This window comes from Hydra vulgaris, chromosome 08, assembly GCF_038396675.1.
Source record: "Hydra vulgaris chromosome 08, alternate assembly HydraT2T_AEP".
Lineage (NCBI taxonomy): Eukaryota > Metazoa > Cnidaria > Hydrozoa > Anthoathecata > Hydridae > Hydra > Hydra vulgaris.
The window spans coordinates 37079322-37102500 of record NC_088927.1 but is presented as its reverse complement, the minus strand read 5'-3'; the positions used below and the strand labels follow the sequence as shown (position 1 = coordinate 37102500).

The 23179-nt window shown below is 28.2% G+C and overlaps 1 protein-coding gene across 1 annotated transcript in view; it reads left to right on the top strand.

Moving 5' to 3' along the window:
- The window catches only part of LOC100205834 (myosin heavy chain, striated muscle), a 39527-nt gene that overhangs the window by 16103 nt on the left and 245 nt on the right, over nt 1–23179 (top strand). The window contains exons 7-29 of the mRNA XM_065803615.1: nt 6637–6842; nt 9318–9456; nt 9643–9911; nt 10050–10220; nt 10438–10591; nt 10998–11156; nt 11235–11496; nt 11703–11960; nt 12095–12176; nt 12547–12777; nt 12856–13008; nt 13185–13394; nt 13831–13976; nt 14926–15160; nt 15377–15543; nt 15618–15942; nt 19433–19762; nt 19843–20059; nt 20200–20303; nt 20557–20886; nt 21073–21573; nt 21649–21849; nt 22995–23144. Of these exons, the coding sequence (XP_065659687.1) occupies nt 6637–6842; nt 9318–9456; nt 9643–9911; nt 10050–10220; nt 10438–10591; nt 10998–11156; nt 11235–11496; nt 11703–11960; nt 12095–12176; nt 12547–12777; nt 12856–13008; nt 13185–13394; nt 13831–13976; nt 14926–15160; nt 15377–15543; nt 15618–15942; nt 19433–19762; nt 19843–20059; nt 20200–20303; nt 20557–20886; nt 21073–21573; nt 21649–21849; nt 22995–23144 (5000 nt within the window). The remainder of the gene's footprint in view (nt 1–6636; nt 6843–9317; nt 9457–9642; nt 9912–10049; nt 10221–10437; nt 10592–10997; nt 11157–11234; nt 11497–11702; nt 11961–12094; nt 12177–12546; nt 12778–12855; nt 13009–13184; nt 13395–13830; nt 13977–14925; nt 15161–15376; nt 15544–15617; nt 15943–19432; nt 19763–19842; nt 20060–20199; nt 20304–20556; nt 20887–21072; nt 21574–21648; nt 21850–22994; nt 23145–23179) is intronic.

Here is a 23179-nt window from a genome sequence, read left to right as displayed (position 1 = left end):
ATCTTTTCTTAATACGTGCGGAAGTCTTCGTTGCACTGTAAACATTGTCCGATTAACGCCAAAATGATGCTTTGAGTGACAATTACGAATTTCTTCAGCAATACTTACTCCACATAGCTCTTTAGCACTTCTTCGTGAAAGCTCATTTAACCAAGTCTTTGGAACTCTTGTCAACACGTCAGCTTTGTTTTTGGAGGACGGAACCCATTTTAACGTGATGTTTATATTATATTCTTTTATTAGGTCTTGCAATAGAGAAAGTCTTCTTTTAATAAGCATTTCTGATAATGCATTTGATCGAATCCTATGACTTTCAGTCAACATACTTTTTAGCCATCCATGAACTGTTACTGAATCAGTGAACACCGACAAATTCTTTATATCCCACTTAGCAGCTAGGTTTATCCCACGCACCACAGCATCTAATTCAGCAATATTAATATGCATAACATCATTTATACTTCGAAGCCAGGCTGCATCCTCAATTATTACGCCATCGTATTCTATAGCAACCCCTATTGCCATGCTGCTAGCATCACACCACAATGTTGCTCCATTTTGAATCCCTTTAGCATTCCATTTCCCTCTCACAGAATCACAAACTTCTAATCGACACAATATTTCGATTAACCATGACTGAGCTTGATCTCCGATTAGATCATCCCAAGTATTTCCTTGACTATGACGTTTTATAAAACTGCAGGCAATTCTAAGCCACCCTCCAACAGGATAGTGACCTAATAAGTGTCCACATATTGAAAAAAGTTTCCGTCGTGTTACTTTTTCAGTTTTGATATTTTGTGACTTTGGAATGATGTTTCCACGTTTCCAACATAGCTCCTTTTTTTCATTTCTAAACAGTTGCAAACCCAACACTCGTGCAGTATCACATTGCACCGGCTCTTTTGTTACCAATCCATAACACGCTAAATGATTTACGACCTTTTCAACTGATGTCTTTTCCAAATTGACAATTATGTCATCAATGTAGTGGTCTGTTGCTTCACTAATACCAGCATTAAGATTCAACACACTGCCTAAGACTGAAGACATTATTTTGGGGGCAGAATTTAACCCAAAACCAAGACGTGTAAGATAGTATTTTTCTTCTTTGTAGACTACCTTCTGATGCTCCCACAAACTTGGATCAATATGTATTTGCATATAGGCGCATCTAAGATCAAGCGTTGCAAATTTGTCACCAACAGTTCTCCATTTTCTAACTTTTTCATCACATGCATCACTTGAGGCATTATGTGAATTAACATACTGATTCAATTCGCGAAAATCCAGGACAGGTCGTATCTTTCCTTTATTTTCCTGCTCAACAGCCATTAACGGGACAATCCCTATTGTACTTTTTTCTTCTTTGTTGCATGGTTTCAACCAGCCATTTTTTACCCATACGTCCATCTTGTCATTAAATTGATGTAACAACTGGGGTTTCACCTTGTACTGCGCGACAGAATTTCTCAGTTGTGGTTGACCTTGTTTCCATTTATATTTAGCAGTCCACTTTGTACCATCAAAATAAGCATCAAAATCCTTGTCCTTTATACCAACAGCTTGTTTCTCTGCATGAATTGAAACAAAACCAAATTCAATTTTTCCATTGTACAAATGCACTCCTCCATAGCGATTAATGACATCCATACCAATAATAGCATCAATACCGTTGACAACACTTTTCAGAATCATTACTGATGTTTTGAGCTTTTTTCCTTCAATTATCAATGTTACTGTAGCTTCTCCCTCCGTTTTCACAAATTCTCCATTAACAGCCAACACCATTAGTTCATTTCTTCTGATACGAACACCGGCTTTCTGAGCCATATTGTTTGAAATAATAGTTCGAGTACATCCGCTGTCAACCAGTGCTTTTCCAGCAAAGGTGTTCACTTGCACAGTGCATATTGGGAGCGCCGTTAGTTGTTTAGGGAAACAGCTGGCGCTCGCGATTCCCCATTTAAGTTTCCCTGATGCAACGAACAAAATCTTGCAATGTGTCCAGATTCTCCACATCTAAAGCATTTTATTCCATCATTAACAATTTGTTTCTTCGAAAAACAGATTCGGGCAACATGTCCAGGCTTGCCACACTTGTAGCAGTTAAAATCAGTAGCGGATGGTTTTTTAACATGTTTATCGAGACCAGAGATTGTTGTTGAAACATACTCTTCTTTTGTTTTTTCCGTCATGAGTACTCGTGCATGGTTTAATGCATCCTGTAAACTGATCCCAAATATTTTCACTTGTGCTCGTAGCTGCTTTGAAATTTCACCCGGCAATCCAGTTATGAACGCTCTTAGCAATAATTCTTCGCTTTCAACGTTGGCCAAACCCATAAGTTGACGTAAACTGGCCAAATACACATCAACAGATTCACTGTCATTCCATCTCCGATCTCTGAACTGCTCGTAAGCTTGAAAACCATCGACTGCAAATGCATCTAGTAGAGCTTTTTCAATGTCCGCAGCGGCGGTTTTTTGGCTCTCCCCAAGTTGCTCATATAATGCAAACGCACTGCCTTCAAGAAACAGCGGAATGATCAATGAAAGATCGCCCATATTTTGCAGCTCTCCCACCAGTTTGATTTTTTTCAGCCACACTACAACATCTCCAGATCCATCAAATTTTCCAATCATTTTCGCCATAGATGCCATACTGCCGAAATAGCTTGTTAATACGACAACTTTATTATACTTTTATTTTTCGACTCTGTTTATTAAATTCTATTTACAATTTTTATACAGAAACAAAAATTCTCGAGGGCGTAATTATATACAAAAATAGCTTATGACTTGACTAATAAATTACATCAATTAACTTTGATAATATTATGACAAGAATTTTATACACGTAACAATAAAGTTTTATAACGATCAGCTATTATCACAATGCCTAGGGTACCATGCAGTATCAGACAAAAAGCTATGCAGTTCCTCAATTAAGAAGATCCCCTCATCATCCTAGGCAGAAACAATGTAATACAATTTTAATAATATTTGCCAGCCTATTAGTTAAAAGAAGGGTGTGAGGATAATCAACATAAATTTTTTGCTTACCTTTAAAGGGATCCCAAAGTGCTGAGACAAGTTGTGTTTATTTTATAGAGAATGATAAAAAAAATGTTTGGGCAGAATTTTTTTAAGTAAAACAAAATAATAAATGCATACCAACAAAAACAAACTTTGTTGTTTTAATCGAAGCTCGCCATCTCCACAGTAGCAATTCTCTAAGAGTCTTTAAAATATACGCTGCAATTTACAGACTTTATAAATTATTTAAGTGCGTTTAATTCCAAAGAGTTTTAGTAAATGATGTCATTGTATAATTTTTTTTTGAATCAATATTATTTTTTATTGTTTTATTTGTTTTTTAAAATAGCGTTTATTATCAATCGGATGACTGCTATAAATTTTATAGAAAACTAAACATAAGAATATTTTTTCATAGAGCGCGAGAACCAAATAAAAATAAGATTTTTATATTACACTCTTAAATAAAATAAATATATAAAGAAGTCGTTGATCACATTATATATTCTGAATCTTTTTTTTCTTTTTATTTAAATAATGTGAAAAATATTTAAATAATTTAAATAACTTTTTTTTAGTTAATCTAATTCCAATTTAATTTAAGCCATTATTGCTTGGTGTTTTTATTCTCCTATCGCAATGACATTTAAAAAATTTTTAATTAATAAATAATTTTGGTAAACAACATCATTTATTAGAGATAATAGCTGAATTTTTTAATTTATAGTTAGAAAATATTATTCAGTATGCCAATTTAGCGGAAATTGATAAATTTTGATAATTTGCATATAAATATTAAGGTAATTTTGTATTTTGCATTTGGGTTTGGATAACTAAATGATTAAAATGTCGGCAACTTCATACCGATTTGAACCTCTTTAAAAAAAGACAAAAAAAAACTGTATGGATAAAAGAAACAAAGTAGTTGAAAATCGTATCAGCTATGAAAATTTGAATTTTGATATTGCTAAAACAAAAAAAGTTAAGCCGTTTAAGTGTTGTCGCTGAACAATGGTGTAAATATGGATATTAAAACTATGCCACTTAAAAAAGAATGTCTTTGTTGCGTTGAAATAAAGTAAATAAATATTGCCTTAGGTATTACAAATTAAGTAACATTCTTTAAAATAAAATGCGCTGTTTTAATAATAGTGATAATAACAAACATTAACTTTTTTGTACATAATGGCTATGTTAAGTAAAAAAATTTAAAGATCATCAATGCATAACAGAGCATGAAACAAACAGCTTTTTATTAATTAAAGCAATAAATAATGTTTTATGGCAATAATTTAAGACAGATGGCGATTAAAATTGTTAATGTGTTGAAGCGCGCGTTAAAAAACATTATATTTAATATTTCCTAATTTATATGTTGAATTTGGCAAATATTTTACATTTCTCTTATCAAAAAACTAGCAAAATTGACAATGAAAAATCGTTAAACGATTTTGATTTCAAAATTGACTCGATAATACTACACTTTTTTTGCAATCTTTAACAGTAATTATTTAACTTTAAAAATAAAATAAAATGAGCAATACATGTTTTATAGAATAAATTTTATTAAATATATCTCGCTTGATTAAATAAGTATTTCGAGAATATATGTAACCCGATGAAAAGTTTAGCAAATAAGGGGTCGTCCATTATGTACGTATGCCTGAACTTCGACCTTCGTACGTATGCCTGAACTTCGAACTTTCTTTCTACTTTTCCACATTTTGATATAGTTTTTTTGAGTACCCTCCATCTCCCTAAAACTATCTACGCTCTTAACCTACCTACCCAACATTTTATAATATTTTTTACATTAGTGTCTCCGTACTTTTATAATTGACCCCTGCCCTCCATCTCGTATATGCTCTTTGCAGACCACCTCTCCCAAGCGTACGTACTTAGCGTATAAACAATCCCTAAATGCTGTTAAGTAAACTTTTATAAGGTTAAAAAATACAAAATAAATTTTTTAACAGGACCTTTATACAGATAATAATTTAATAACAATAATATAACACAAAATTAATTTACACCAATAAACAAGTTTAAGATGTCTGATTATTCAAGCTAAAATGTCTTATTATTTTTAATGCGAACTTCGTAAAAATAACAAAATAATAATAATTTGAAAAAACTAAAAAAATTCTATAGTAGTTTATGATTTAAAAAAAAAAAACTTTTATATAATGATAAGTAACTAAACAAATTCTTTAATAATCTATAAAAAATAATATGCTAACAAAAAAATTTTTTAAGATTTTTTATTGAAATTCTACAATGACGTCATTTACAAAAACTCTTTGAAATTAAACGCGCTTGAATAATTTATAAAGTCTGTAGATTACGGCATATATTTTAAAGACTCCAAGAGAATTGCTACTGTGGAGATGGCGAGTTTCGATTAAAACAACAAAGTTTGTTTTACATTTGTTTGTATACATTTATTATTTTATTTTACTTAAAAAATTCTGCCCAAACATTTTTTTTAATCATTCTCTTCAAAATAAACACAACTTGTCTTGGCACTTCGGGATCCCTTTAAGTCTTTACCTTAGAGGTCTTCTATATGAATGAATCCAGTTAACATCTACTCAACATGAGTTTTAATACACCCTCTCTAGCTTTTACTTAACCATGAATCTTAAGGTAGGAACTTTTTTAAATCAGAGTTGACTTCTTAATCTTGTAAAGTAAGTCCTACAAGGCAGCAGGATATGTTGTAGGTTTTACTGGATTACATGTTACTAATAGCAGTATCCAGATCTTGACTTAAAAAAATTACTATAACATATCAATGGATTAAATTGCTCCAACAATTTATTGGAACTTGACACCAGAACAATTTACTAGAACACATACAACATACTTCTTGAACAAGTTACTTGACCATATTACTGTAACAAGGTAATAAAACATATGGATTGACCTAATAAATTACCAGAAAAAATAACTCAAAGATATTGCTGCAACATAACTTTTCAACAAATTATTGGACTTCATTTCCAGAAAAATTTACTGGAACATATTACTGAAATACATCAATGCAAGATATTTCTTGAATAAGCTGCTGTAAAGTTTTACTGCAACATAATAAAGTAAAAAATTACTCCAATAAACTACTGGAATAAATTACTGGGGTATATTTCTGCAATACATTAATTGAAAAAATTACTGCAACATAACTAAAACAAATTAATGGCAAAAAAAAGTCAGATTTGTTTTTATAAGTTGATGAAAAATACAACTTGTGTATCATTAATTAGTTTTACATAACATTTTAAGTGGTTACAAACCAAAACAGAAGAGTTTTGATTTAAAATCTTTTTTTAATAATATGAATTGACCTTTAATTAATGTAAACACATGCAGTGCTGGTGTTTTGGTTTTTAATCTTTGTTTCTAGAATGATATAATTCAATGTTTTAGTTATGTATAAATAATATTTTATTTCATTAATTACTTAATTATGTAATTAATGAAAGTAACTAATTAAGTTATTTAAAGAGTATTTAAAAAAATAGAGAGCTCAATGTTTAAAAAAAAAACTAAGCAATAATGAAGTTTTATTTATATGCTATATAGTTTTTAAATATACTAGATTTGCTGGAGAAAAATCGAGTTATTCACCAAGGAAGCGCAGAGCGTAACTACCACATATTTTACCAACTATTGTATGGAACTGATGATGATTATTTTAATAAACTATGTATACCTTCAAGAAAAGCTGCTGATTATGAGTTTTTAAACAAAGGAGTACCATCTGTTGAGGGTATTGATGATCGTGATGAATACAATGCAACTTTGGTAAAAAATTTCATATATTAAATTGAATAATTAAGAAACAGTTAAAGCAGTATAAGATTCTTTAGTTTGCACTAGTGTTGATTTTGCTACTTTTCCTTAAATTTGCACTAGCCTTGTTCTTGCTATCTTTCTCTTAGTTAAAAAGTTATCTAACTATTTATTTACAAGTAATAAAGTTTTTCAATATTTCTAATAAACTTAGTAAATACAATGACTGTATAAATTGAAAGTTTATACAGATACACAGTGGGTCAGATTTCACTTTTACTGGACAAAACTTATAACTCGTCATATAGAAAAGATTTAAATACCATTTTTGTACTGTTTACTAATTTGAGGATTGTGGTTTCAATTGTGACATTAGTTTTAATTTTGGGTTGCTATGGATACTTGAATTGCTTAGCAGCCACATATTTTATTAACCATAAATATAAACTATATGAACTAAATTAACTGGTCAAAAGTAATAAATTTATCGGATTACTCTCATAACTACCACATTTAGTATTTTTATTAGTGATGTACCGATAACACTTTTTTTGCCGATGCCGATACCGATGCCGATTGATAGGAAAAGGCTTAGAATACATATGTTTTTAGCGCATAAAATCTGATACATCATTTAACTTGTAAAAATCATTATTTGAGACCATGCAGGCAATATGTAAATTAGTATTTTAAAACAAGTATGTAAATTTATTTTATCTTGGTAAAATATACATACTTATTGTAAAATAATTATGTATAGTATAATGTATGTTTTGTGTTTAATGGATGTATATTTTATGTATGTATAATGTATGTATAATTTATGTATGTATAATGCATGTATATTTTATATACATATATTTTACAATATATATTTTATGTATGTATAATGTATAAAAAACCTAGGAATAAATCCCAGATTTAGGCAAGTTTTAAAATTTTTTTAAAGTTAAAAAAAAAATGCTATATCAGAATGACAGATCAGAGTCTGAACCATCTAACGTAGTTTAAAGAAAAAACTAAAAGCAGGTCTAGGTTAGAGACTAGAGACAAATCAAGGAGTGAAAGCAACTGTTTTGAATTATATCCAGGAGTGTACACTCATGGTCGTCTGGTGACACAGGACAACTCATTTTCTCCTAGCCAATGAACTATTTAATATTTCAAAGTGCAATTGTACTGTTTTTTCAAATGTGTTTTTCAAGTGTTGTTGCATTTTGAGGCATGTTTCTTTTGAAGTTTTTTCTCAATTTAAAATGAGTATTAAAACTTTTTTTATATTCTTTTTCTTTTTCAATCTTTTTTCTCTTCAATTCCAAATGCTTATGATCTTTTAAACCTTATAGTAGCATTTTGAATCACGCAAATGGGCAGTTGAATCATTAATAACACAGAATTTCTTTTGTTTTTCAAAGTATAATAAATTTTTATTTTAACTTTCGTCAAACAAAATTAACAAAATAAAAAACATTAAGATGCACATGAAAAATCATTAATAAAATACAATTAATGATGCACTTTTTTTCTAAAAAAAAATTTCCATATGAGTTCTTAGTATAATAAAAAATGTTTGAAACAATGAAAACATACTGTTTTAAACATTCAACTAAATTAAATTTGATTGAAGATTGAGAATGAATAATAGAATATTTTTCTATTTATAAAACTTTTCTTTGCAGTTTTGACTTTTTTGCTTCCAAAATGAAACCTTTGTTAAGATTAGGACAAAAAGAAATGATTTAAAACAGATATCGATTACGATAAAAATGATGATCTTTAATTAATTCAATTAATTAATTTACTTTTAAATAAACCATTTCTTATCAGATGTATTTTTGTAGTCAGGCATTTAAATTTTTTTTTCTTCAGAATTTCACCTGAGAAAAAATACCCCAAAAAAATGCCAGACTACTGATTATCGTAGTGGTGTAAAAAATTGCACCAGACTACTGATTATCGTAGTGGATGACTCAAATGAGAAATAAAAACTGTTTCAGTTGCCTGGGAAAAAACTAGAAGGTACACCACTGATATTCAATCACTTGCTTTTTTTGTAGTTTTGAGCAAGAATACTAGTAACCAGGGTTACAAGAATATAATAAATAAGATTTCAAAATCATTAAGAACAATAACAATAATATAAAGATAAAGTATAAAGAAAAAGTCAATGTTATCAGAAAATTATAAGAAGAGCAGTATAGAAATAGCAGAATAGAAATGCGAGTTAAATTAGATTTATTATAACAAAAAGTCTGGTAACCACACTACTGCAAATTTTTGTATGACTACTGCGAAACTAGAAAATTTTTGCAAATTTTGTTTTGAAAAAATTTGCAAGAATTTTCTAGTTTCGCAAAATACAAAGAAATATTATTTAATTGAAATATTGTTTAATTGTTAAACAGTGAAAATCTGCAGCTATGTCATAGCTGTAGATTGTCTTCTATTTCTTTGGTGAATTGTAAAAATAGTTGTAAATTTATGTAGGAAGCTATTTCTGTTCTTGGGCTTTCTAAAGATGAACAAGATTCTATGTTCAAAATATGTTCTGCAATCTTAAATTTTGGCAATATCAAATTAAAACAAAAGCCTCGTGATGAACAAGCTGAAGTTGTGGATCCTGCAGGTGATTTTTTTAGTCGATATTTTTATTGAGACTTTTTTTACATATAATGCAAACATTTTTAAACCAATTTTTTTTTTAATTTAACACTTAAACCTTTTTGATTTAATCAATCAAATCCTAAAACAGAAAAAACCTGATAAATGTAAATCCAGTTTTCAATATATTTGATATTTATTTTATATATAGATGGCGAGAGAGTTGGTTACCTACTTGGTATACCTGTCGGAGAATTTCACAAATCATTAGTAAAACCTAAAGTTAAAGTTGGTTCTGAATTTGTAAATAAAGGTCAGAATGTCAACCAAGTTTTAAATGCAGTTGCTGCACTTTCAAAGGCATTGTTTGAGCGTATGTTTTTGTGGATTGTCCAACGTGTAAACAAAGCTTTAGACACTAAAGAGCGTCGTGTTTATTTTATTGGTGTTTTGGATATTGCTGGTTTTGAAATTTTTGAGGTAATTTTTCAATTTATGACTTAGGTATATATTGTATATTATGTTTGTGATTAATATTTGAAAAAATTTTTAAGGTTGTTTTATTTATTATTTAAAAAGTAAACAAGTAAAAAACAAAATAGTAATAATTTTAAATAGTACAACTCATTCGAACAACTGTGCATCAACTTAACAAATGAAAAATTGCAACAGTTTTTTAACCATCACATGTTTGTTTTGGAACAAGAAGAATATAAAAGAGAAGGAATTAATTGGGAATTTATTGATTTTGGAATGGACCTGGAACAAACAATTGATCTTATAGAAAAGGTAATTTAAAAAAAAAATTAAATAACTTTATTAATAATAATAATAACTAGTTGCATATTGCCATCTTTATTTTTTCTCAGTAGTTCACCTTTTTAAGTTTCGGTAAAATAATATAAATTAAATTAAAATAAGTTTTATATTAATATAAAACTAGTAGGAAATACCAAAATACTACAAGTTTCATGCAATAGACAAGTTTAAAAGATATTAATTTTAGCCCATGGGTATATTTGCAATTTTGGAAGAAGAATGCATTGTACCAAAAGCAACAGATGCTACTTATCTTGCTAAGTTACATAAGCAACATGGAGGAAATAATCCATCGTATGAGAAACCTACAAACAAAAAGTCAGCTGGTAAATCAGGAACAGGTAAAATTTTATTTTTTAGTATACAGTACATATAAAAGTTTTAAGTGTTAATTTAAAATTTTTATAAACAAAAGTTATAATACATACATAAATACATACATACTTACATACATACATACATACATACATACATACATACATACATACATACATACATACATACATACATACATACATACATACATACATACATACATACATACATAAATACATACATACATACATACATACATAAATACATACATACATACATACATACATACATACATACATACATACATACATACATACATACATACATACATAAATACATACATACATACATACATACATACATACATACATACATACATACATACATACATACATACATGCATACAAACATAAATATTTATAAATTTTTTAGGTGATTTTATATTACATCATTATGCTGGATCTGTGGGTTACTCAGTAGAAGGATGGTTAGAAAAAAACAAAGACCCAATAAATGATCACACAGCTAGTCTTTTTAGCCATGCTACTGATCCATTAGTCAGTTTGCTTTTCCAAGACTATGATCCTGATCGTATGATTTTTTTTTTTAATTTTTTCATTTTCATTTTACCTTAATAAATATTTTATTTGTAAAACTTTTAAATTTTAGAAGCTGCTGGGCGCCGGAAAGGTAGTGCTTTTCAAACTGTATCATTCCGTCACAAGGAGCAATTAAAAAATCTGCTAACCACTCTTGGAATGACTAGTCCTCATTTTGTAAGATGTATCATTCCTAATGAAAAGAAGGAACCAGGAGTTGTTGAGGGCCAACTTGTTCTTCATCAGTTGAGGTGTAATGGTGTCTTAGAAGGTATTCGCATATGTAGAAAAGGTTTTCCATCCAGAATGAATTTTCAAGATTTTAAGTTAAGGTATGAGTTTTTATGGAAATTTATATAATTACAAAATGTAAATTTGTGTATACATATTAATGTTATATAATATGTAAATATATATATATATATATATATATATATATATATATATATATATATATATATATATATATATATATTTACACTATATAGACACTATATTGACACTTTTATTATGCAGAAATTAATAAGTATGTTTTTAGGTACCAAATACTAGCATCTAATGCAATCCCACCTGGTTTTATTGACGGCAAAGTAGCAGCTGAAAAATTAATTGAGGCACTTCAACTAGATCAAAGTGAATACAGAGTAGGAAAGACAAAAATATTCTTTAGAGCTGGTATTGTAGGAGAGTTGGAAGAAATGCGCGATGAGCGATTATCTAAAATTATTTCACAGTTCCAAGCATACTGTAAGGGCAGTATTATGCGCAGTGAATATAAAAAAATGGTGGCACAGCGGTAAGTTTTTAATAAAAATAGGCACCACATATATGTAGACCAAAATAGTTTTCAAGAATTTAAAAATAGTTTTTGTGTCTAAGTCTTAACAATTTATTTATATGCGTGTAAATATATTTAATTTTTTTTTTCAGTATTGGTCTAGCTGTTATTCAAAGAAATGTCAGAAAGTATTTATTCTTGCGCCATTGGTCTTGGTGGAAGTTGTACACTAAGGTATCTACTAGAAATAAATCTTGATTTGCTTGATTTGTACAACTTATTCAAGTGTTTATACATAATAATAATTATAAGTATAAATGAGGAGAAAAAAAATCGAGCTGACATACTAACATAAAAATATTTAAATACAAAAAATAAACTATAATTAAAAATAATCAAAAAAACAAAATAGACATCTGATAAAAAGAGCAGCAAAGTACTCATACAAGTTAAAAAGTTTGAGTAAAAATCAAAAAATACTTATCCTGTGTGTATGGTATTAAAATACCCCCTGATAAAAATAGTGATAAAATCTGCAAGACTAAATAGTAAGTATGTTATAGTAATTTTTGAAATATTTATATAGATTATTGAATTTGTTTAGGTTCAACCTTTATTGAGTGTTGCACGAGCAGAGGATGAAATGAGAGCAAAAGAAGAAGAGTTAGAAGCTGCTAAAGAACAATTAAAAAAAGATGCAGAAGCTAAGAAAAAAATGGAAGAAGATCTGACTGAGGCAATGGCTCAAAAAGAAAAACTTTATGCAAGTTTGCAAGCTGAGACTGACAGATTAATTACAATTGAGGACAAGCTTCTTAATCTGCAAACAGTTAAGGTAAGAAGAGGTTAAGGTACTTTTGTTATGATAAAATTTATGAAAGAAAATTTAACATTAATTGTTGTTGTTAAATAGGATAAACTTGAAACTAGTCTAAATGAAGCATTAGAAAAGCTGGATGGAGAAGAACATAGTGTTTTAGTTCTTGAAGAAAAGATTCAAGAAGCAGAAGAAAAAATTGACGAACTTACTGAAAAGACTGAGGAACTCCAATCAAACATCAGTCGAGTATGACCTTTTCTTACACAGTTGTAAAATATTGTCTGTAATCAATTGTGAATCTGTAATTTTTTATTGTAGCTGTGATTGTTTATGGTTTTGTATTTATGTGTGTGTTTTGTTTGCGTTGCTTTTGTTTATTATTCTGTTTTTTTACACTATCTAATAATAAAACATAAATTTAGCTTGAAACTGAAAAACAAAATCGTGATAAACAAATTGATACCTTGAATGAAGATATTCGCAAGCAAGATGAAACTATCTCTAAAATGAATGCAGAAAAGAAGCATGTAGATGAGGAGTTAAAAGATCGCACTGAACAACTACAGGCTGCTGAAGATAAATGCAACAATCTCAATAAAACAAAGAATAAATTAGAATCTTCTATTAGAGAGGTTAATTGTAACATTAAATTAATTTTTATATCATGTTTTTAACTGTAATAATCAAAGACAAAAATCAAAACTGCATTAATTAAATATGAATAAAATAGGTTAAATAACAAAGCTACTATGGCAAACTGAGCAATGAAAAAAAGGAGTCATAGAAACAATATAATAAAATATAGGACCAAAATATAAAGTTTAGGGCTAGAAATAAAATGTAGGAATAAAAATATAGTTAGAATTACAAAAGGTAAACATAACTACAAATGTAAAATGGATAAATAAATCTCAATATTATCATTTTTTTTTAATTTATAGGTTTATTAATGAATATTATTGATATTGAATCAAGAATAAATTTAATTTTAAAAAATTTTATTTTTATATTTGTTTCATATAAAAAAGAAAAATAAATTAAAACAAATAATGAATAGTTTGTTTTTAGATTGAACAAGATTTAAAGAAAGAAAAAGACAGTAAAATGAAGTTAGAAAAAGAAAAAAAGAAAGTTGAGTCAGATCTTAAAGACAATCGAGATAAACTTTCAGAAACAGAAACTCGTCTAAAAGAAACTCAGGATCTTGTAACCAAGTAAGTGATAAAGTTCTACTTTTTTTTATTTTTAACTTTCTTGAATATATTATGAGGAGTTTTTTCAATACAATTGGTTTTTAATGAAAATTTTTTAGTTAATCCCAAGATTTGTTGACACTAATAAGTATTATTTGTTTCAGAATAAAATGTCTATTAACTATAATTTAGTATACTGAAAAAATTTTAACAGAATAAACATCGAATTAAGGTAACTAAAATTAAACTTATAAATCAAATACCCTGAAATTAAAATTTCTAAACCTTTTCTGTATAAAATTTTGAATCAAAGAATATTCAACTATAAACCTTTATTTAAACTACAGACCTTTATAAACTATAGTCTTAGTTTTAATAAAAACAGCAAGTCACTTATTTTTTTAATTGTATGTTTGTTGTGTTAAATTTGTTATGGTTGTTATTTTAAACTTGTTGTGGTTGTTATGTTAAATTTGTGATGGTTGTTATTTTAAATTTAAAATTGTTATATCTAAATAAATGTGTACAGTCTCTTAATTCTCTACTATGGAAGTATACTATGGCTTCATATAAAAACTCTAAGTCTATTTTCTTTTTATAACATATTTTCTTTATATTTGTTATATTTTCTTTATATTTGCTGTACGTTATGAGGTAGTGGTTAAGCGCTCACATAGTAAGTAAAAGATAAAAAGAATTCAGACCTTCCATTTGCCTAGAAGTATTGCGCTCAACTTACTTCTCAGCACCACAGGTATAGGCTAGGTTTGTTATATCTTTGGAGTAATAGAGTTGAGAGAGGGGTATAACAACTGACAAAAGTAAAACTATTTTCAAAAATAAGTAGCTTCAATAAAACCTCTTGAGTCTTGTGAATGTTTTGTATAGTGAATGTTTTGTAAGATGAATGTTTTGTTTGCTACAAAGGTGATTTTTTCACCTCATACGTTTATTATAATTTTATTTTCAGGCGAGAAAAGTCAATATCCGATTTAGAAAATGCAAAAGAAGGTCTTGAATCACAGATTAGCCAACTCCAAAGAAAAATACAAGAACTTCTTGCTAAAATTGAAGAATTAGAAGAAGAGCTAGAAAATGAAAGAAAGTTGAGGCAGAAATCAGAGCAACAAAGAAAAGAGTTAGAGTCAAGAATTGAGGAATTGCAAGACCAACTTGAAACAGCAGGCGGTGCAACATCAGCTCAAGTATGTTTGTTTATAGAATTTACTATTATTAAAGTAATATAATTTGCATTTTTTTATTTTATCTTGCATATATTTCATAGTTATCTTTTGTATCTTTTATTCATTCATTAACATTTCATCTTACTTTGTACTTTTTTTGTAGTTACAAGAAGTGTTTTTGATTAATAAGTTATATTTGTGTGAGAAAATTTTTAATTATCAGATCATGTTTTTAAGGTTGAAGTTGGTAAAAAACGTGAAGCTGAATGTAATCGTCTGAGAAAAGAGATTGAAGCCCTTAACATAGCAAATGATGCTGCTATCTCAGCTATTAAAGCAAAAACAAATGCTACAATAGCAGAAATTCAAGAAGAAAATGAAGCAATGAAAAAAGCAAAAGCAAAGTAATTAGATTTTTTTTTTTTAATGTTCCTTAAATTAAATTTTTTATTGATCGTATCATATTTATATTATGTAGACTTGAGAAAGAAAAAAGTGCACTTAATAATGAATTAAATGAAACTAAAAACTCACTTGATCAAATTAAGAAGCAAAAAACTAATAGTGACAAGAATTCACGTATGCTTGAAGAACAAATCAATGAACTAAACAGCAAGTTGGCTCAAGTTGATGAATTACATTCTCAAAGTGAGTCAAAGAATTCTAAAGTTAACAGTGAGCTGTTGGCTCTTAACAGTCAATTGAGCGAATCAGAACATAATTTGGGAATAGCTACTAAAAATATCAAAACTTTAGAAAGTCAACTTGCAGAAAGTAAAAATTTTAATGAAGCTGAATCAAAGGTATACTTTTAATAATTCTATGGTTTCTATTTCTTTTGAAATTTTATTAAGTACATTATTTGAAATTCTATTAATTTTATTAATTCTATTGTTTACTTATTTTTAAATTCTGCTTATATAAATTCTGCTTAGAATATATTTTTAATATATGATAATATGTAATTTATAAGTCAAAGATTTATTTTAAACAGTTTCATTTTTTCTATTTTAAATAGGTAATTTGAGCAGCTGTTCAATAAATTAAACTCTCTCATACATAAGTTTTTTCCTTACAATTTTTTTAAAAGGAGGACTAAAAAAACCTTTTTGTTGTTTGAGGGAACTGGGGAAAACCTATTGCTTTTATGATAAAGTTAAAGTTAAACATATTTTTAATTGTTAGTAAATATATAGTGAACCAATAAAAAGTTATTAAATATATTTTTACATATTTAAATATAACTTTATAAAGTTCAATCATGTATGTATTTTGTTATGAATTTTTTTGTATTAATAATAAATTCATCTCACCTTATCTCACCTCCTCAAAGCTCCAAGAACAGCCACTACAATTAAGAACTTTTTTTTTCACTTTCAATAGTACCTCTCTTAACCCTAGACACGTAAACACAAACCTTGTTAAACAAAATGGCTGCTGCATAGAGAAACAGGTTGTGTGCCGTATTTCCATAAGGTTGCAGAGTGTTCTACTGCATAATTATTATTTTAGATTATCAGTTTAAGTAAAGGTTTTAACAAAAAAGAAATTATTTCTTACCCATTTTCATAGAAAATAATTTTTTATTTTATTTTTTTGCCTGACCTTAACCAAAATATTTTTTTGCTTTTTGTTCGTAATTAACTTCTGGTTTTGCAAACTTATTGTATAAATCATTTCCAGCCCTCTGAATTAGGGTTGGCATTCAGCCAAAACTGGAATGAAATGACGACCTAACTGCTGACTTGACATTGTCTGAGGTTAGAAATTATTTGCTTCATAATTTTAAAGCTTAGTTTTATTTGATTTTCCAATTAATTAAAAACAGCAAAACAAAAGCTTCATTTAAATTTTTAATAAAATAATTCAATTTAAGCAGCGAAACAAATATTTTATTTTAATTTTTAATAAGTAATTACAATAAAAAAGACAAAACAAGCACTTTATTTAAATACTAAATAAAATTATAAAAAGAAAGAAAAAATTTCGTTTAATTTGACTTTTAAATGAAATAATAATAAAAAAGGGCTAATTGGCTATTTATTTAAATTCTTTATAAGATTATTAAAATAAAAGTGAAAAAACAAACACTTTATTCAAATTTTACATAACGTAATAATAGTAAAAAAATTACCAAAAATATCTATTGGTATTTACAATTTTAAAAATAAAAATTCAAATCCCTCAAAATTAATTTGTGAAATCATTTTGAATAAAAAACTTTTATTCAGTTTATATAGTTTAGAACTGTTTGTTATTTTCTCTTTTATTTACAATTCTGTAGTAAAGTTTAGTTTTTTTTTGTTTTTTTTTAAAACATCTTCACTTCCAACAAGGCTGCAAGCTGATGTTTGAAAAGCTGATGTTCTTCGGCTGCAAGCTGATGTTTGAAAAGCTGATGTTCTTCGGCTGCAAGTTTGAAAAAAAACTAGAGATATAAGAGTTTTTGGAGCACTTAGGAACAGTCACAAAAAAAGGATCAGACTTAATTGAATGATGAGTAACATGAGAATGAATTTTAGTAGATGGCACAAGAAACGCTAGCTCTATAGAGCAGTGCCCATTGTAATATTTGTAGAAAAGAGAAAGAGAAGCAACATTACAACAATGTGATAATGGTTTGCTGCAAGGGCAGGTCCAACTATGTTTACAATGCGTTTTTGTACCTTTTCTAAAAGAGAAAGGGCATCACTTGAAGATCCGCTTCAGATATGGCAGCAGTATTCCATACAAGGCTGGATTTGAGATTTATAGAGATAGAGAATAGAATCCGAAGTCAGAAAGTGTCCAGCTCGTTAAAGAGATGCAACCTTAGCAGATGCTAGTTTTGCAACAGATTTGATATATGGTTTCTGAGTAGGATCGGAAGTAAGAGTTAATCCTAGAAGAAGAAGACTGGATGACTCATCAAGTACATTACCATTCATAAATATGGGAAGATCTAAATTATTGCAATAATGATTGGCTGAAAAAAATCGAGTTTTATCTGTATTGAAGTTCATTGTGAGCCCCATGCTGTAGCAGAAGTGAGATCCTTTTCAAGCTCAAATTCCCCCTCCAAGCAATCAGAGAGTGTTGGCTTCTTATCACGACAAGAATAAATGGTAGTATCGTCAGCAAACAATGCCACCTTAGATGTGAGAATATCTGGAAGATCGTTAATGTAAATTAAAAAGAGGGCTAAGTAGTAAGTGACCGGGGCCCCAGCCCCGTCTAAAAACAGAGGTTTTTGCAAACCCGGCCCTGGCTAAACAAACACAATTTGCAGGGGTTACTAGTCGGGGCTGGATTTTTGTTGTTGTTGTTGTTGCTGTTTTATTTTATTTTGTTCAAGTTAAAATTTGTTATGAAAGTTTAAGAAAATATAAGAAAGAGTCACAAAAATAATATATACAAATATAATATAATTCATAAATATTTACAATGACAAATAAGAAAGAACAAAGTAGATCAGATGGATATATGGTGTCTGTAAAAAATAGGAAAAGAAGCAATGATCTTAGAGAGAGTATGAGAGTAGTAATTATATTTTTAGTGTGTATCAGAGAAGATGATAATGATGCCAATGATCAAGATGATGATGATGATCATTGTCATCATCATAATCATCAACTGTATGCTTGATGATGATAATAATGATGATGATGATGATATTATGATGATGATGATAATGGTGATGATGATGATGATGATGATGATGATGATGATGATGATGATGATGATGATGATGATGATGATGATGATGATGATGATGATGATGATGATGATGATGATGATGATGATGATGATGATGATGATGATGATGATGATGATGATGATGGTGATGATGATGATGAGATGATATATATACTTTTATATAAAATATATCATGAATTTTAAATAACAATAATATATTTATAAGGAATATCAATAGTAATGCAGCCCCGGTCACAAACCCGGCCCCAGTCAAATATCAACCCTGGTCGCTTACTAGGGCTAAGGATACTTAGCCCTCTTTTTAATTTACATTATTATGTTTTTTTATTGTTACTAATACAGAAAAATTTAAAAATTTAAATGTTCTTCCATTTTAATTTTAGGTAATTATATTTTATTTATTTTTATCATTTAAGATATTCTACTTTCTATTTGTGTCTTAAATTCATCATCAAATTATGATGTTTAAAACATCCTAGAACAAGTGTTTTATTGATTTAGTTGGAAGTGGTTTACATTTTTAATTCTAATATTACTATACCAAAAAATATTTGAATCTATTATTTACATAATGAAAACTATAAATAATTTTCATAGGCTAAACTTGAGAATTACAACAAGCTACAAAATGCTTTAGCCGAAATTGAATCTCTTCAAGAGCAACTTGAAGAAGAAGCAGCTGCTAAACAAGATCTGCAAAACAAGTATTTACGTGCTGCTGCTGAGGCCCAACAGTGGAAAGCTAAATATGAACAAGATGGGGCCAATCGAGTTGAAGAGCTAGAAGAAGCAAAGAAAAAACTTGCTAAAAGAGTACAAGAAGTTGAAGAAGCATTAGTAGCTGCTGAATCAAAAGCTGCTGGAATGGAGAAAGTTAAAAATAGGATGAATGAAGAAGTTGAAGATTTACTTTTGGATCTTGAAAAGGCATCTTTTTTTAATTTTGTTATTTACAAAGTAAAAATTAGTTTTATTAAAAAAACTAAGTTCTAAAGTTTGTTTTTTAGGCTCAAGCCCAGGCTTCAAACTTAGAGAAAAAACAAAAGAAAGTTGATCAACAAATTAATGAATGGAAGCAAAAATGTGAAGAAATACAAGCTGAGTTTGATAAAGCTCAGCGTGATGCAAGATCATATTCTACAGATCTTCTCAAAGCAAAAGCTGCAAACGAGGAAGCAAATGAAAAGATTGAGGCCTTGAAAAAAGAAAATCGTATTTTAACTGGTATTACAAATCTATATTTTTTCTTTTTTTATTTAAAAATGTTTACTAGATTACAATATTTTTGTAAATATTCTACCATTTTATCTCCTTTTATTTATTATTATTATTTATTATATCCATTTTATTTATTTTATATAAAGCTGATATCCAAGCTATTTCTGAACAAGTTAATGAAGGTGGAAAAAATAGCTTAGAGATTGACAAATTACGTCGAAAACTAGGTTTAGAAAATGAAGAACTTCAGGCAAGTTTTATTCCATATTTTGACCACATTATGACATTTAAAAGGTATTTACATTATATACCTTTTAAATGTCATAAAAGTAGTATGTAATTTTTAAAAGTAATGTATATCTTTTAGATATATACATTAAATCAAAATAAAGTTTTATGTGTTTTAAAACTAATTTGTAAATATTTTTAACAAATAAGTAAAGATATTAAATAAAGTTTAGCAAATATTAAAAAATTATCTCCTCCAATTATATTTCATTCAGGTTGCACTTGAAGAAGCAGAACTTGCTCTTGAACAAGAAGAAGGAAAATTACTTAAGGCTCAACTTGAACTAACTCAGCTAAAACAAGCTACTGAAAAGAAATTTGCAGAACGTGACGAGGAACTTGAAAACATGCGAAAAAATCACCAAAGACAAATTGAAAGTTTGCAAAACACTATCGATAATGAACAAAGAAATCGCAATGAGCAAGCTAAGCAAAGAAAACAGTATGATGCAGAAATGAGTGACTTGGAGAGCCAAGTTGAGACAGCCAATAGACAATCTAGTGAATATCAAAAGCAAATAAAGAAAATGGCAACTCAAATAAAAGTTAGTTTCAAAAATATTTATTTTGATATCTTATTACATAACATGTATAATTTTTCCTAATGTATAAAAATACATATTTTTAATAATTTTCTAATTTTTTTTTTTTTATATTTTATTAGAAATTTTTTGGTATTTATCAAAACTTTTTTTGAATATATTATAAAAATTTTTGGATTAATTCTATAGGAGTTGCAAACAATGATTGATGACGAGTCTAGCAATCGTGATAATCTTAGAGATACTGCTAACCGTGCTGAAAGAAGAGCTAATGAGTTAGCTGTCCAACTAGATGAGGCTAAAACTGCTCTGGAACAAGCTGTTCGCGCGAGAAAGTTAGCTGAAAATGATAAGTCTGAAAATAGTGATCGTATTGCAGAATTGCAGTTGCTGTATAACAATATGAGTAATGCTAAGAGAAAAGCAGAAAGTGATTACCATGCTCTTCAAGAGGAACTTGAAGAGTTAGATAATGAAGTTAAGGCATCTGAAGAAAAAGCTGCAAAAGCAACAGCAGAAGTTGCTCGTTTAAGTAACGAATTAAATCAAGCTCAAGAAGCAGCATCAACATCAGAGAAAGCCAGAGCAATTTTAAGTAAAACTATTCTTGAACTTCAAGCAAGACTTGATGAGGCTGAATCACAAGGAGCAAAAGGGTACAAGACTCAAATTAAAAAACTAGAAACAAGGGTAAGTTTTTAAATAATACTATTGGTAACAGAAAGGTTTCATAACACTTATTAATAGTATACATAATTTATTTAGATATCAGAGCTTGAAAGTGAATTAGACACTGAAGTGCGGCGTTCAGCTGAAGTAGTGAAAAATGCAAGAAAAAATGAGAAAAAAGTCAAAGAATTGCAGTTTCAAATAGATGATGAAAAGAAAGCTGTTGATATTGCTGTTGATAATGCAAACAAATCAGAACAGAAGTTTAAAAAATTAAAAGTTCAATTCGATGAATCTGTAAGTATAGTAATCAGAAGGTTATGTAATAGATATTGTCTGTAACTTTTTTTTAAAGGTTTATTAGAAAAACAGCCATTTTTCTAAATTATTTTTATAAATTTTTTCACAAATCTATAAAAATATTTTTTTGTTCATCAAAATCTATTTACAAATATATAACGTAATTTCCTAGATAAAAAAATCTAATAATTTTTTTTAAGTTTAGAACTTATAATCTTATTTTATGATTTAATTAAGAAAAATTTAATTAAATGCATTAAAGATTATTTTGAAAAAACTAAAAAGGTGTTGCATAATGATTTAAAAAAATTATATTGTAAATTATCTACGGTGGCAAGTTTACAAAGTAGGAAGGGGGTGAAGACTGGAGAAAATTCAACTGCTTATTACATGGCAATTTTCAATTAAAATTTTTGACGTTTTATTGTTTTATTTTTAAATTTTTTGTTAATGTTTATGACTTACAGATATATGTGACAAACTTTTGACAATATAGGTCAATTCAAAAAAAAAAATTATTTTGAGACACAATTTCAATACTTTTTTTTCTTTTTTTTTTTTTTCTTCAATTATAAAGCAAACATTTTTTAAACACGATTTCGGAAATTTTTTTTCCTTTTTTCTACAATTATAAGGTAAACATTTTTCAGACATGATTTTGAACATTCCAGCGATCAGTTTTTGCTCAGTGCGTTTTTTAGTTCTAAGTGGTTACAACTAATTCCATGGTGAGCACTGGGTATTATATCCTCTTTTTAATTGAAGTTAATATTTGTTGAGGAAGCAATATTTTTTATACTCCAATTAATATATATCACTCACACTAATTTTAAAAAATTCTATGAAATTAAAATTGGCAAATTTGTAATAAACATTTTTTTTTTTAACTAAATTTCAAAATGCAATTTAAAATAAAGCATGAAATTTTGAGAATTAAAAAATTATTTCAACTACATTAGATGCCTTCCTATCTCGGTTATGCTTTAAAATGACTTTGCAACTTTTTATAACACAGGTGTCTTCAACGTTCTCGAAATTACCCTGCGTTTACTTTATTTTTTAAACTATTTTTATTTAATTACATAGTAAAAATACATATATATTCACTAAATTTATATTGAATTTTTACACTAAACTAATAGGAACAACAAGTCTCTCAATGGCAATCAAAATTTAAAAAAGCTTCAGCTGAGTTGGAGGATGCTTTAGAGAGATGTGAAGCAGCAGAACAAGCTCTTCAAAAAGCACGACAACGAAACTCATCAGCAGCATCAACACCTGGAACACGAGGGGTAAAATGCATAAAATACTTCTAAATATTGAGAAA